General features: G+C 33.9%; 1 protein-coding gene across 2 annotated transcripts in view; it reads right to left on the bottom strand.

The window, feature by feature from the left end:
* Positions 1 to 12,698, bottom strand: part of ETAA1 (ETAA1 activator of ATR kinase) — a 28,984-nt gene extending 16,286 nt beyond the window's left edge. For both annotated transcript variants that reach the window (XM_033124199.1, XM_033124198.1), the window contains exons 1-5: positions 12,373 to 12,698; positions 11,071 to 11,199; positions 10,731 to 10,807; positions 7,099 to 7,208; positions 4,818 to 6,844 (exon numbers count right to left, since the gene is read on the bottom strand). In XM_033124199.1, coding sequence (XP_032980090.1) covers positions 4,818 to 6,844; positions 7,099 to 7,208; positions 10,731 to 10,807; positions 11,071 to 11,199; positions 12,373 to 12,595 — 2,566 coding nt within the window. In that variant the 5' untranslated portion in view covers positions 12,596 to 12,698. The remainder of the gene's footprint in view (positions 1 to 4,817; positions 6,845 to 7,098; positions 7,209 to 10,730; positions 10,808 to 11,070; positions 11,200 to 12,372) is intronic.
* Between the last annotated feature and the right edge of the window lie 548 nt (positions 12,699 to 13,246).

Genomic DNA, 13,246 nt, shown 5'->3' on the forward strand with positions numbered 1-13,246 from the left:
GAGCAAACAGAAACAGACTCATAGGTGCAGAGAACAAACTGATGGTTACTAGATGGGAAGGATAAGGAAGCACAAATTGATAGTCTCAAAATAGTCATGGGGATGTGAAATACAGTATGGGGAATATAATCAATAATGCTGTAAAAACTATGTAGGGTATCAGATGGTACTGGACTTACAGGGGGATCACTTCACAGATTATACAAATGCCTAACCACTGCGCTGTACACCCGAAACTAATATAAAATAATACCGAACGTCAACTATAACTATATCTGTATCTATACGTATCTATATCCATATCTATATCTAGTCATACGATGTAAAGTACAGCATAAGGAATATAATCAGTGGTGCTGTAATAGCTGTGTATGGTATCAGATGGGTAGTAGACTTGGGGTTGTCATTGTGAGTGGTGTAAATGTCTAATCATTATATTGTTCTATACACCTGAAACTAATAAAACAAAAACCCTGAGATTTTAAATGTAGTCAAAATATCATGAATTAGATACCAGTACCTTATTTTTACTATGAGCTATATTCATATTCACACCCACTCTTTTTCTCTACAGAACTCCAAGATTTTCATTTCAGCCATTCAGTAAAAATGTTTGAGTGATAAGAGTGAAATCCAGCATGTCCATAAACATGTAACTCACTGTCAGATACTATCTTTTTATTTGGAGGACACATTTTATATAAACATTAGAAAATTATTTCAAAAAGCAGAATATCTGAATAAAATCTTCAATTCCAATGTCTTTTTAACATAAAAATGGGAAGCATTTTGTTATATTCTTATGCAGCATATTTTAGTGTATACTTTAGATGTACTATAAAATAAACAATGTGTTTTAAATACATGAAAATAAGAAAGTTCTATGTTAATAAAACATCCAATTCTACCTCTGCCAAAATACTGAGTTCTAATAAAATGAATTGAATTTGATAGTTAAGTCACTTTGAGCTAAAATATTAGATTATATTAATAGTAGTAAGAAGCAAACTTTAAATAGCAAACCTATTTTCTTATTTAAATGATGTTTTAAAATTAAGACCATCACCTTAATACATATTTAAGTGATCTTGTATTATATTGGTAAAACTTCATGTTGTAAAATCTTCCTTTCATAGTAAATAAGAATCTGTAGTACAGTCAGCAAAGAAATATTATTTACACTGACATCTAAACAAGGGTTCTGAATTTATTTGTTGTAAGACATTCCTCTTGTTAACTAAGGGAAATATTTGCCCAAACTACATCACCTGTCTTCTCTTCCTTTCTTAGTATAATCTAAACGGGAGTGGGCATTCAGGGTAAGAGATGCATATTTTGAATAAACTCCCTAATAATTCTGATGCCTTTTATTTCTTTCCTAAACTAATAACCTTAGACTGCAGTTATTTTTCCTTACAGAAAGATACAAGATACTTCAAAATTAGCTTAACTAATTATCTAATATTTTAGTTTCAAAACTGAGAATACAAGAAACTCAGAATACATACACACACAGTTAACATTCAATTGACCTTAAGTTTGGAAGAAAAACCGGTAAATAATCCATGACAGCAGAAAAGAATACAGCTCCCTAAAAGTGGCCTTACAATTGGCTTGGTGATATTCTGGAAAATAATTTCAAAGGAGATAATAAAGTCACACCATGAAAATTTGATTTAGAGTCATCCATCAGCCCTTCCTTTAACTCAGTCTGCAATACAAATACATAGCAAAGTCTCAAACTATTGCAAGCAAGAGTGGTTCTTAGTTCTTAATCTTTAACCTAAAGCAGGGTCAGGATTTTTTTTTTCCTGTAACTGGCCAGAAAGTATGTTAACCTTTGAGAGTCATATGGTCTCTTGTTGCAACTGCTCAACTCTGTCACTGCAGCATGAAAACAGCCATGGACAATACATAAACAAATGATGTGGCTACGAGTATGTTCCAATAAAACTTAGTGTATAGACAATGAAATTGGAATTCCATATAATTTTCAAAAGTCATGAAATAGTCTTTTAATTTTTGCAACATTTAAAATGTGAAAAATCTTCTTAGCATGCTGGCTGTACAAAAAACAGGCCATACAGGCTGGATTTGGACAGGCCATGGTTTCCCAAACCCTGCCTCAAAGCAATGAGGTAATTAAATGGGTTTTGTTTCAAAGATATTCCCTGGATAGCAGTCTGCTACATATCAAAGTAAAAGGAAGTGGAAACAATAGAAAATATCAACAAGGTTAATATTGATTAGAAGATTAGATACTACAAATAAATTTAAAGGTAGAATTGATAAGGTAAACTGAAAGGCAGATTATTCATCCACAAAAAATGCAGATAGGATAGTACATAGACGTTTTGGGAAAACTCAAATATTCCAGAGATTTAGTCTCTAATGGAATTACATGTAAACATATTCATGTTGGGAATATGGGCCAATTAATTACACTTATTTGAATATAAATATTTAAAATTATTATAGATTGATTATCCTTAAAGTTTCAAAATATCTAGTTTGGGCTATAATATAGAGATATATTATTCACTGTCAGTGTTGATGAGAATATAAACTGATGTAACTTTTTGGGAAGATGTGGTGATATCCATCAAACTTCAAAACATTCTCCTACATCAATTTTTCAGTAATTAACATATACAATCACAAGAGCATGAAGAAATTTGTTAGAAGGAAATGATCCTCACTGGAGAATTGTTTGTAATGCAAAAAACTGCAACCAAACTAAACTTTCATTAGTAGAGATACAGTTAAATTATGGTACATTCATATAATGACATAAGATGTTATCATTAAAAGGACTGAAGCAAATCTATATGCACTAACAGGAAAAGACAGAATAATACATTAAGTGAAGGCAAAACCAAGTTGCTAAATAGTGGGTATATATTCAGTAATTCCATCTACTAAAGGAAATCTATAGGTATACACACACGTTTTTATACACACAAAAAAATGTTTCATGATGCACTCCAAACTGGAGGACTTAAATGGAGAACTTAACTTTTTACTTCAAATTATACTGTTCCTTCTTTTTAAATCAGCATATTACTGTTACAATTTGTTTTTTAAAAAGAGGAGGTATCACTTAAATAGGAAAGTTGGAGCACTAATACCAACAAATGCATCATCTAGAATCGAAACAGAAAACAATGATTTAATGTTAAAAGAAACTAAAATCTTTCTTGCATTAGCACTGATCTATATAATAGATAAGAATCCTAATGTCAGCCCCAAGTGAGGGAGACTAATTAAGAAAATCTGTAATTACAAGCTCGTATAGTAAATGCTGTAACAGTAGTTGGCACTGAGTATTGGAGAAACGCAGAGAAAGTGAATCTAAATCACTCTGGGTGGTCGGAGACACATTGTGTTTCACAGGACAAATGGAAAACAGGCTGGCAGATCTGGTATCTGCATGTGAGGGAAATGGCATCTGCAAAGACATGAGTCTGTGAGAAAGCACTGGGCATTAAGAAGCACTAGTAGTCGTGACAGACATACTCCCTTTGAAAAAATATGTTATCAGTGAATAACAGATTTTTAACATTATACTGCATGACGTTCATTCAAATATTAAATATCTTCTAAGTGGCAGATGCTGTGTTAGGCCGAGGTACTCACTGATAAGACAGACGGTAATCAATACTTAATTGCAAATTGTGATAAAAGTGAAGGAAATGAGAGATGATGGAAAATTAACAAGGAAAAGACTTACTTATACAGTGTTCAAGGAAGGCCTCTGTGAGAGAGTAACACTAAACTGAGACCTAAGGATAAAAAAGTACGAACCAAAGAGAGGGAGTAGGGGATGCCAGATGTTGGGAAGGAGTTTTCGTTGGGAATAGCATAGTCAAAGCTTCTGAACTGGGAAAGAAAGACAGGGACTGAAAGACAGCTGGTACAACTGAAGCTTAGCAGGTTAAGGGAGAAGAGGACGGGCAGGTTAAGGAGAGAGAACCCAAGGCCTTGTAGATCACAGTGTAGTTTGGACTTTATTTGAAATAGATGGGCAGCCACTGAAGGCTGAGATTCGGCATAGGAATGCCATGTTTGCCGATTTGTTTGTAAAAGATTATTCTGTTTGGAGATCATAATTGAAAGGGGACAGACAGGTAGAACTACAGTAGTCCAGTCAATAAAAGTTGCTTGGAAAATGGTGATAGCAATAGACAGTGAGGAAAATGGACAGTTTTGAGATGTATTTTTTCAGGTAGAAACAATGTAATTTGTTGATGGAAAGAATTTGGGAAAAGAGGAATTGGAAGAATGAAAGATGACAGGTTGTACTAAGTAAGTAAATTATAATTCTAACTACTACAATGAGTTTTACATCAGATATTATACCGGCAAAGGTGTTTAATTAATTAGAATGCTCTAAATTTTCAAATATTATTCACCTCAGTGTCTCCTAAACATATACGAGTAAGATTATTCAAGTTCTAAAACCATGAGTTACTTACTAAACATACAGTCTCACACAGTCATACATATATCTAAAGTACGATTTTCTGGAAAATAATTCAGAAAATATTCAAAAGAAATGTAATGAGTGCCTACTATATGCTAGTCACTGTATTAAATATTGGGAAAGCATTCAATGCAGTCTTTGAAAACAAATCACCCACTCTTTGTATATTACGGCATAATTATTTAGAAAAATCACTTTATGACTTCTAGTTAAGCTTCATAGTTTTTACCTTACAGGGTATGCAAATTCAACGCAAAAAAAAAAAAAAAAAAAAAAAGCTAGTTTGGCTACTTTCCAAGATGCTACCTTTCAAAGAAAACAATTTCATACATACCTTTTGAATGCTGTTTCAAAGATTCAGAAAGTTTCACCAAAGATTCCTGTTGAACAGTCTTTCCACATGAGTTGACAGGAGTTTTGTTTTTCTCCAATCCCTGTATAATTTTGGTATCAGAGATACTTCCTGTTACACAATTTTGATTGAACTGGGAAAGAATCTGAGAATTTCTCATCTTTGTAAACGTATACTTAGAAAATCTAACTGTTCTGTTAAGGTTACTCTGAGCTTCATCTTTTATGGTTGTATGGGACAGAAGCTGAGTACTCAATTTCTTCTTATAAGTAGCAATTTCTGTACTCATATAATCTGAATTCATACTTGAACTTCTTGTACGAATTGATTTGGAACTGTTCACTTGTACTGGAACATGAGTGTCATTCCAAGGGACAGGCATATTATTGATCAGACAATTCGAGTTCTTAGAGTATATAGTCAAATTTGTTGTAGCACCTAAAAAACTTGGAGAATTTCCATAAATTTCCCCTTTCTGCATCTTCACTGGTTCATTTATTTGTGAGCTATTTGTCAACGAAGACGTTTGTGCTGAAATATTGCTCAGATTCAAATGTGTTGATTGCACCAACTGACTTCTTTGTTCAGATTTAGTGAACATGTTTTTGGCTCCATGTTTGGAATTATTATTAATCTCAAGTATACTTTCTGATGTCTTGCTGTCCTTTCTAATGTCTTGTTGCTGAGTTAGTCTTTCAATATCATCACATGCTTGGTATAATAAATCATCATCTACATCATCTGCTTCCCAGGTATTCTCTAATTGATGACACGCTTTAACAATTTCACTGGCAAATGATGGGTCACTCCAATCATCAGAGAAAGAATCTAACTTTGATGCATTAGTCTGATTTGCATTGTCCAAAGCAGCAGAGCCAAAAGAAACTGTATTAGCAGACGTTTTAAAAGGCTGATTAAAAATAGATTTATTTTTTTGTTCATTGGAATATCCTGTGTTCAAAGGAGACTTTTCTCCAGAAGCATTTACATTAAAAATAAATTTAGTATGAATGTCTTCCTTTAGTTCTGTCAGATTAGATGCAACGGCATAATCTTGAGTTTTGTCTTGAATGAGTTTACTGAAAGAGTTCTCAAATTTCATTTTATTTCCAATGGATGGTAATTTGTTTGGTTTACCATTTGAATTTGGTGAAAATCTGTATTTTCCAGCATCTATTAATTCACTGTTATGTGTCTTTGAAGAACGATCTTGTAAAATTTTTGAATCTCTTAACCTAACATCTAGACTTATATTTGTTCGTGAGTTACCTTGATCGTTTTTACCGTTAAGGGTACAAATTCCCTTTTGATCAGTCATCTGGGCTGTTTTAGGAACAGGGAGAGGTTCAGACATTTCTACATTTTGCATAACAAAAGGTTCATTACTTAGTAAGTTTTCCCAATCATCCTCAAAATCACCAGTAGTAAATGCATCTATGTGCTTATTAAAAGCTTCTGGCTCCTTGGTACAGGAAGTCACATATGATTTTGTCATTCCAGAATTATCAACTTGACGAGAAAGTGATGCTGGAGGTTTATTTGGCAGTTTTTCAGTGTCCAGAGTTTCATTAGTAATGATTTTCTCCTCTTTCAAAGCACTTCTCTTTCCAAAGGTAGTATTAATCGTGTTACAAAAAGCATCTGACAGATCTTGGCTTAACTGTCCGCTACATTTCTGAGTAGAACCATCAAAAATGGCATTAAGGGCTACTTCAACATTTTGGTCAAATGACTTCTGACTGCTATTTTGATCATTTACCACAGATACCATGGTGTTTTCTTTCATTGACTTCTTCATTATAACATTATCTACTTCGGGAACTACGTCAAGTAATAACTGCATCTGCACATTATCTTTATAATTATTTAAAGTCTCTGCTTCTGAAATCATGTAGATAAAATCATGATTTCTCTTGTTTTGCTCTTGAGTCACATCTAGCTCTTCCATATTTTTATCAAATTGCTTAGCCAATTTCATAAGTTCTTCCTCTCGAGTTTGTGTTTTAAACCTATTAAACAAATATTTAAAAAATTATAACCAAGAAAAAGTCTAAGAGTCATTGTAACATTCAATTGTTATTTAACACATGATAACACTTGAAAATTTTAAAACCTACGTTATAATGATTTTAAGTTCAAAATGTTACTTGTCAAAACTAAGGAAAAAAAATTTCCTTTTGATATATTCAGCACACCAAAGCAGCATATTACTAAAAATATTTACTTCACTGAATATCTGAAAAGCTAAAAAGCTTGAACTTACTTTGTGCAGCTTTTTGCTCTTGATTTTCCCTTTGCTACAGTAGGAGTACAAGGAATAGCAGTTGCACCAATCCATACACCCAGCATGGAGTCTGTTGTTGGTTTTTCAACCTTGGCAGAAGGTGGAAAAAAGAGGTACAAAAGTAAAGTACAAAAATAAGAAAAAGAAAAAAGAAAAAGAATAAAAAAACCTTGAACTACACTGAATTATTTTCTAAAGTAATCAATTCTGGTAAGGTGATAGCTACTAATCAATCTCCAAAACAATAAGAAGCTAGAAGATGGTAATAACAAGTTGCAAGAAGTGATGCATTTATGTTTCAGGAAATGAAAACATTCAGAATTGGGAATTCCTTATTTTCAAAAAAATGTAGTTTTAGTAATTTGATTATTTAACAAATGCATATTTAATAAAAAGCACGTTTTTATCAAAAGAAAACTGATCAACTTATAAGATATTCATAAAAATAAATATTAATATTAGAAACAAACCGTATAGCAGAAAACAACAGAATTAACAATAAAGAGAGATACATATGGAATTCTTTCTATATCACCTGTCTTCAAATTTTTGCTATCCCCATTATAATCTTTATCTCCAAAAGTTGGACAATCCATACTGACCTGAATTAAAAAGGCTTACACAGAATTACGGTAAGGACTGAGTTAGAGATGAGTACAAGGTTAGAATTGGTGCGAAGAATAAGGTAGGGGAAAAGCTGTTTCAGTCCTATATATTTTTGTTATGTCTTTCAGTCACTTGATCGCACAAAATATTGAAGAATGAATTTATGCATTAGTTACAAAGCAAACCAACACATCAAATAGGTTAACCATTTTCTAATGTATTTTTATAGTACCTAGAATAAACATAATTATCACACAAGGTACAAATAATCTTATCACTAGATTATAAATTACTTGAAGGCAAGGACTATTCTTATGATAGTTCAGCATCTAGCAAAATGATGAAAAAAAGATGTCAGTTCATGTTTATTTACTAGAGTCCTTAATTGATCAACAAGCAGTTTTCTTAGATGTCCAGTTGAACCTAGATTTTAGCTTTGCAAAATACTAAAAAAAAAAAAATAATAATTTCACTTTCACTATATATTTTCCATTTTTATTTCAACAACAACCTTGAAGTTGGGGAAAATGACACTCTTAAAGATGATTTAATTATGGATTCTTTTATCCATTTACCAAGTAATTTTAAATTTATTCGATTTTTAGAGAATAAAAGTATGACAACTTTATATATCCACTTTTATATAGATATGGGTCTTTTGTATGTTTTTTATACTATTTGTGTTATATTTTAAAAATTTCTTCATTGATAATAACACAATGCAATCCAGATGCTTTATAAGGTACCTAAATATATTACTTCATTTAATCCTAAGAGTACACTGTGTAGTTATATAAAAATGATGGAAAAAATATATGAGGTCTGACAGTTAAGTTCGCGAACTTGTTGCAATGATGTTGCTAACCTTTTTTGATTATCAGAGGTATTAATCATTTTAAACTTGTGCCAACTGGACAAACAGTTAACCAAGTTTACTATTTGGAAGTACTGAAAAGGCTGCATGAAAAAGTTAGACAACCTGAACTTTTTGCCAACAATTCATGGCTCTTGCATCACGACAATGCACCAGCTCACATGGCACTGTCTGTGAGGGAGTTTTTAGCCAGTAAACAAATAACTGTATTGGAACACATTCTCTACTCACCTGATCTGGCCCCCAATGACTTCTTTCTTTACCCGACGATAAAGGAAATATTGAAAGGAAGACATTTTGATGCCATTCAGAACATCAACGGTAATATGACGACAGCTCTGATGGCCATTCTAGGAAAAGAGTTCCAAAACTGCTTTCAGGGGTGGACTAGGCACTGGGGTTGGTGCATCGCTTCCCAACGGGAGTACTTCGAAGGTGACCATAGTGATATTCAGCAATGAGCTATGTAGTACTTTTTCTAGGATGAGTTCGCAAACTTAATTGTCACACCTTGTACACCATCTTCAAATAAACAACATTATATAAAAAGTATCCTTGAAGCAAGTAAAATGACTGTCCAATTAAAATGAAAGTGCATATTTTTTAAATGCCATGTCTGAAAATATCAAGTGACTTAAATAATTATTTGAGATAACATACCTAAAAATAAACATGATTATGTCATTCTGAGAACACTTTTTAAAAGCTTTTAAAAAGACCCCGATACTACCAAAGATTTATGTTTTAAAAGTGCTCAGCTAAAAAGGGTATCATTTAAAAGGAACTAATTTCACTGTATTTTTTTCTTATACACAAGTTACCACTTGCATACTGTTGCCATTTCTTCATGTGAGCTATTATTTCCAGCCCACTTAGGTAAAGAGTCCAATAATTCACTCAACTATCTTTTTATCACTATTTAGGCTGGCCAGCCCAAACACATTTTATTGTGCTTCTTTCATGTGAAACCCACAATTAATGAAGTCTATTGTTAACTCATGAAGTAAGCAGTATTATGGTATAAATGCTATTTAACTAATGAACCATATGTAAAATGAATTTGTATGACATGCCAAACATGGAATGTAGAGCTAGTAGGAACAGAGCTGTTTTGACTGTGCTAGTTGTAATTTCGGATATTTTATAGCTCCTAAGAAAAACCTTATTTCTTGTCTCCTCCACCTGGATTATGGTGATTCCTTGTAACCACAGTTTGGGACAGTGCCATCAACTGTTTACCATCAATATACAGATATAGTCACTGTCCATGGGCATGCCAAGGAAAAATACTCTACTTCCTACAGAAAAGACACTAAGTAAAAATTGGATGTTTTCTGAATTTAAACGTTGTTAAATATGGAAAAGAGAGAGGAAAGAGGTTCAGAACAAAGGTTGACTTGAACTTATTATTTCGATTTCACTTAAGCAGTACAAGAAATGAAATAAAGAAAAACTTTTGCAGATGGTTCTATTACAGCAAATAATTTAACTATCATAATTAACTTTAACATAACCTTACATTTATAGTGCTCTCTAGTTTACAAAGAATTTTTATCTAATTTAATCCTCATAATAATCCAATAAAGAGAGCAAGACAAGTAATTCTAGTTTATGGCTGAATGAACTGAAGTTCTGAAAGCTTAAGTGACTTGTTTAGGGTCATCTAGTACAGCTTTTACAATTTTTTCTTGATGATCTTGTAAGTCAATAGTATTCATAGCAGTTTCGATGGGGAAGAGGTATGCTATGAACAGTAAACAATGCAATCATAAAACTTAAAAGTTTAAATTTTTATTATCTGATTCTATTATTTTAGTAACTTGAAAAACCATGCCATATATTGTTAAACAATATTAAACACAAAACAAACACAAAGCTCTAATAAAAAATCATCACTCTAAAAAATTAAGTAAAATATTAGGCTGAGGGAAACATATATCATCAATTTTACATTGTTTCTTTTTTCAAAACATAAATCTCAGTAGTAGGAGAGGTAAACGTCATCCTTACCGCTCTATTTTCAGAAAAGAGAATTGTAAAAAACAAAACATTTTTCATGTAAAGAACTATACAAGGACTTAATGGCATATTTTTCAGTTTTAAAATCAATTATAAAACTAGTGATATTTACCTGAGGAGCAATTCGATTAACAATATGTGAGATCTCATCACTATCTGTGGTGTAAATCTGTTTTCTTCTTCCTTTACCTAAAGAAACAAAGACATTTCTATAAATTGTAAATAAAAAACTTGATTTTTAATAATAGCGGTCACTTCTTAGAAAACAATGAGCATGGCTAAGAGCACTATGCTCTCTGAGATCACCTGCCTATCACAGCAGGACAATCACATAAGATTCTCAAAAAGCATCCATTGTGAAAAATTCTGATGTTACCGACTGAAATTCTGTAAGTAAAATCCTAATCATTTATGAAACCGTTATCCAGATAAAAATGTAAGTAACAATTTACCTAACTGTTTTGTCATCGGAGAATTTTGATCCCAAAAGATATCAGTCTGTCCATCTGGATCATTAGGAGAACTGAAGGTAGATGACAATAAATCCATTTTCAGCACTCTCTTTGGTGTTTCATACCTTTCTACATGAGATTAAAATAACAATTGTTGCATTTTAAATTGTTGCACTTCATAATACCTCAATATTAAATAATAGCTTAGACACGATTACTTTTTATAGTTCAATTATAAACTTTTCTCCCAGAGATATTACTTCCACAACTGAAATGTTTCACATAACAATCCCTGTAATACTTCACAAATTTAACATTGTAAATAGCAAGTATTTTAAGATACTCTAGTAGCTCTATGAATGTATAATACTATATATACCCTAGTCACTCCATTCATTATCACTGGAACTTTGAGGCTTTGGAAACCACCTGTAATTTATACATTTCAAAAATCAAGAACATCTCAACAGAAACTTCAGTAAAAGTCTGTTCAGTCCGCTTTCACCAACTTTATCTGACACCAATTATTTCAAAAAAATTCAGTTATCCATTTCTTAGAAAGTTCTATCTAGTATCAGTTTTAAATTTGCAGAGATTTGTTTTTGTTTATTCCGGTGTTGCTTTGTGGAAGTGAAGTGAAGCCAAGTTAACAAAAGCCGTATTTTAAGAACACACTGTAGTAAAGAACTTTAGAATGAGTTTCAGTTCCCACTGGAATTTATTAAAAATCTTTTAAAAATGGAACACCAAAAATTGATCAGAATGAAATATTCCGGAACCCTCAGTTTCCTCCTTTGAGGGACCTTACACATGGGAACTTCTGGTTTATTCATAAAGAAGTGAGACATCACGGAGGCTTCGAGGATATAGCTATAGCTTTTCACAGGGTCCCTTCGCTGAAGCAAGTCAGGGCAAAATGGTTAAGCGGGAATAATCCCCCTAAGAATAAGCTGAAGACAACAGGTCTATCACATTATTTCTCCTCACTCTGCCTCTGCTGCTAACTGGAGGAGCAGCCTAGCAATCAGCCGTCCTCCCTTAAAACAGGTAAACCCCACACGGCCTATTCTTGTGGCAGGGGCGACAAGTGAGTGGTCAAACCTAACAGGGCAGTGCTCAAATTCGGGGACTAAAGCCGTGGGAAGTGTGTCAGGTTACTTTTGGACTCCGAGGGGAGAAGCCCAGAGAAAGAAAACATCCTTCAGACTCCACCCCCACTCCCACCCCAAATTTCCCAGCTGCAAGTTCGGCTGTGGGGCTACAGTGCCGAAGCCCAGAAAGGCCGCGCTGCCCACGTCTCACCCTCGGGGTTACTTTTACTGCACGAAGCGGCTGCTGGAGGCTGCTCTTGCTGCGGCATGGGCCCGGGAGACCCGTCTCTGACCCCGCGGAGCCCCGATCTGCGGGCCGACCTAAGCCGCCTCTTCCCTGGCTCCACCACCGAGGTGCATTCGTCAGCCGCCGCCGCTTTGGGCGGCGTGTTCATCAGACCAGGGCTGTCCCCATGTTTTCTTCGCCGATTCATTGCCTAGGACCCCCTCCACCAGCCGTTTCTCCTTTCACATTTTGCACGGGAGAAGTAGAGCAATGGAGTTAAAAGCGAGACCCTGCGTTAACGGCCGCCGCCATTTTTGCCGATGGCGCGCTGGTAAGAGGCGGCCGCTGATTGGCTGCGTCCGGGCGGGGGGCGGTGCGGTCGGCGTGCTTGGGGAGCGCGCTTCCGCAGCCTGCTTCCGACCTTGCTGGGCTCTGCTCAGATTGATCAGCATTGAAAAGGAGTGTAAGGATCACAGGTGTGTCCATAGTAACTGAGAGTGACAGCAGGAGAGGTGAAAAGAAGATTGAATCCATTGGCATCTTTTTATTGCATTTACAACTAGAATTACACATTATTCGTTCAGATTACTGTGGGTTTTAGTATGTTAAAGAAAAGGAAATAAAAGTATAAGTTAGGAAGGAAGCAAAAAATATTTTTTCATAGATGATATGTGCATAGAAAAATCCAAAAAATGTAGGACAAATTATTAAATTCATCAATTAACAGTAGCTGATGCAAAGTTAATATTCAAAGATCAATTGTGTTTCAATTGATTTATAACATATTGACTTCTTAAAGAAACACAATTTATAATAGCATACAAGATATCAAATAACTAGGTATAAATTTAACCAAAGA

Source organism: Rhinolophus ferrumequinum, chromosome 13, assembly GCF_004115265.2.
Source record: "Rhinolophus ferrumequinum isolate MPI-CBG mRhiFer1 chromosome 13, mRhiFer1_v1.p, whole genome shotgun sequence".
Classification (NCBI taxonomy): domain Eukaryota; kingdom Metazoa; phylum Chordata; class Mammalia; order Chiroptera; family Rhinolophidae; genus Rhinolophus; species Rhinolophus ferrumequinum.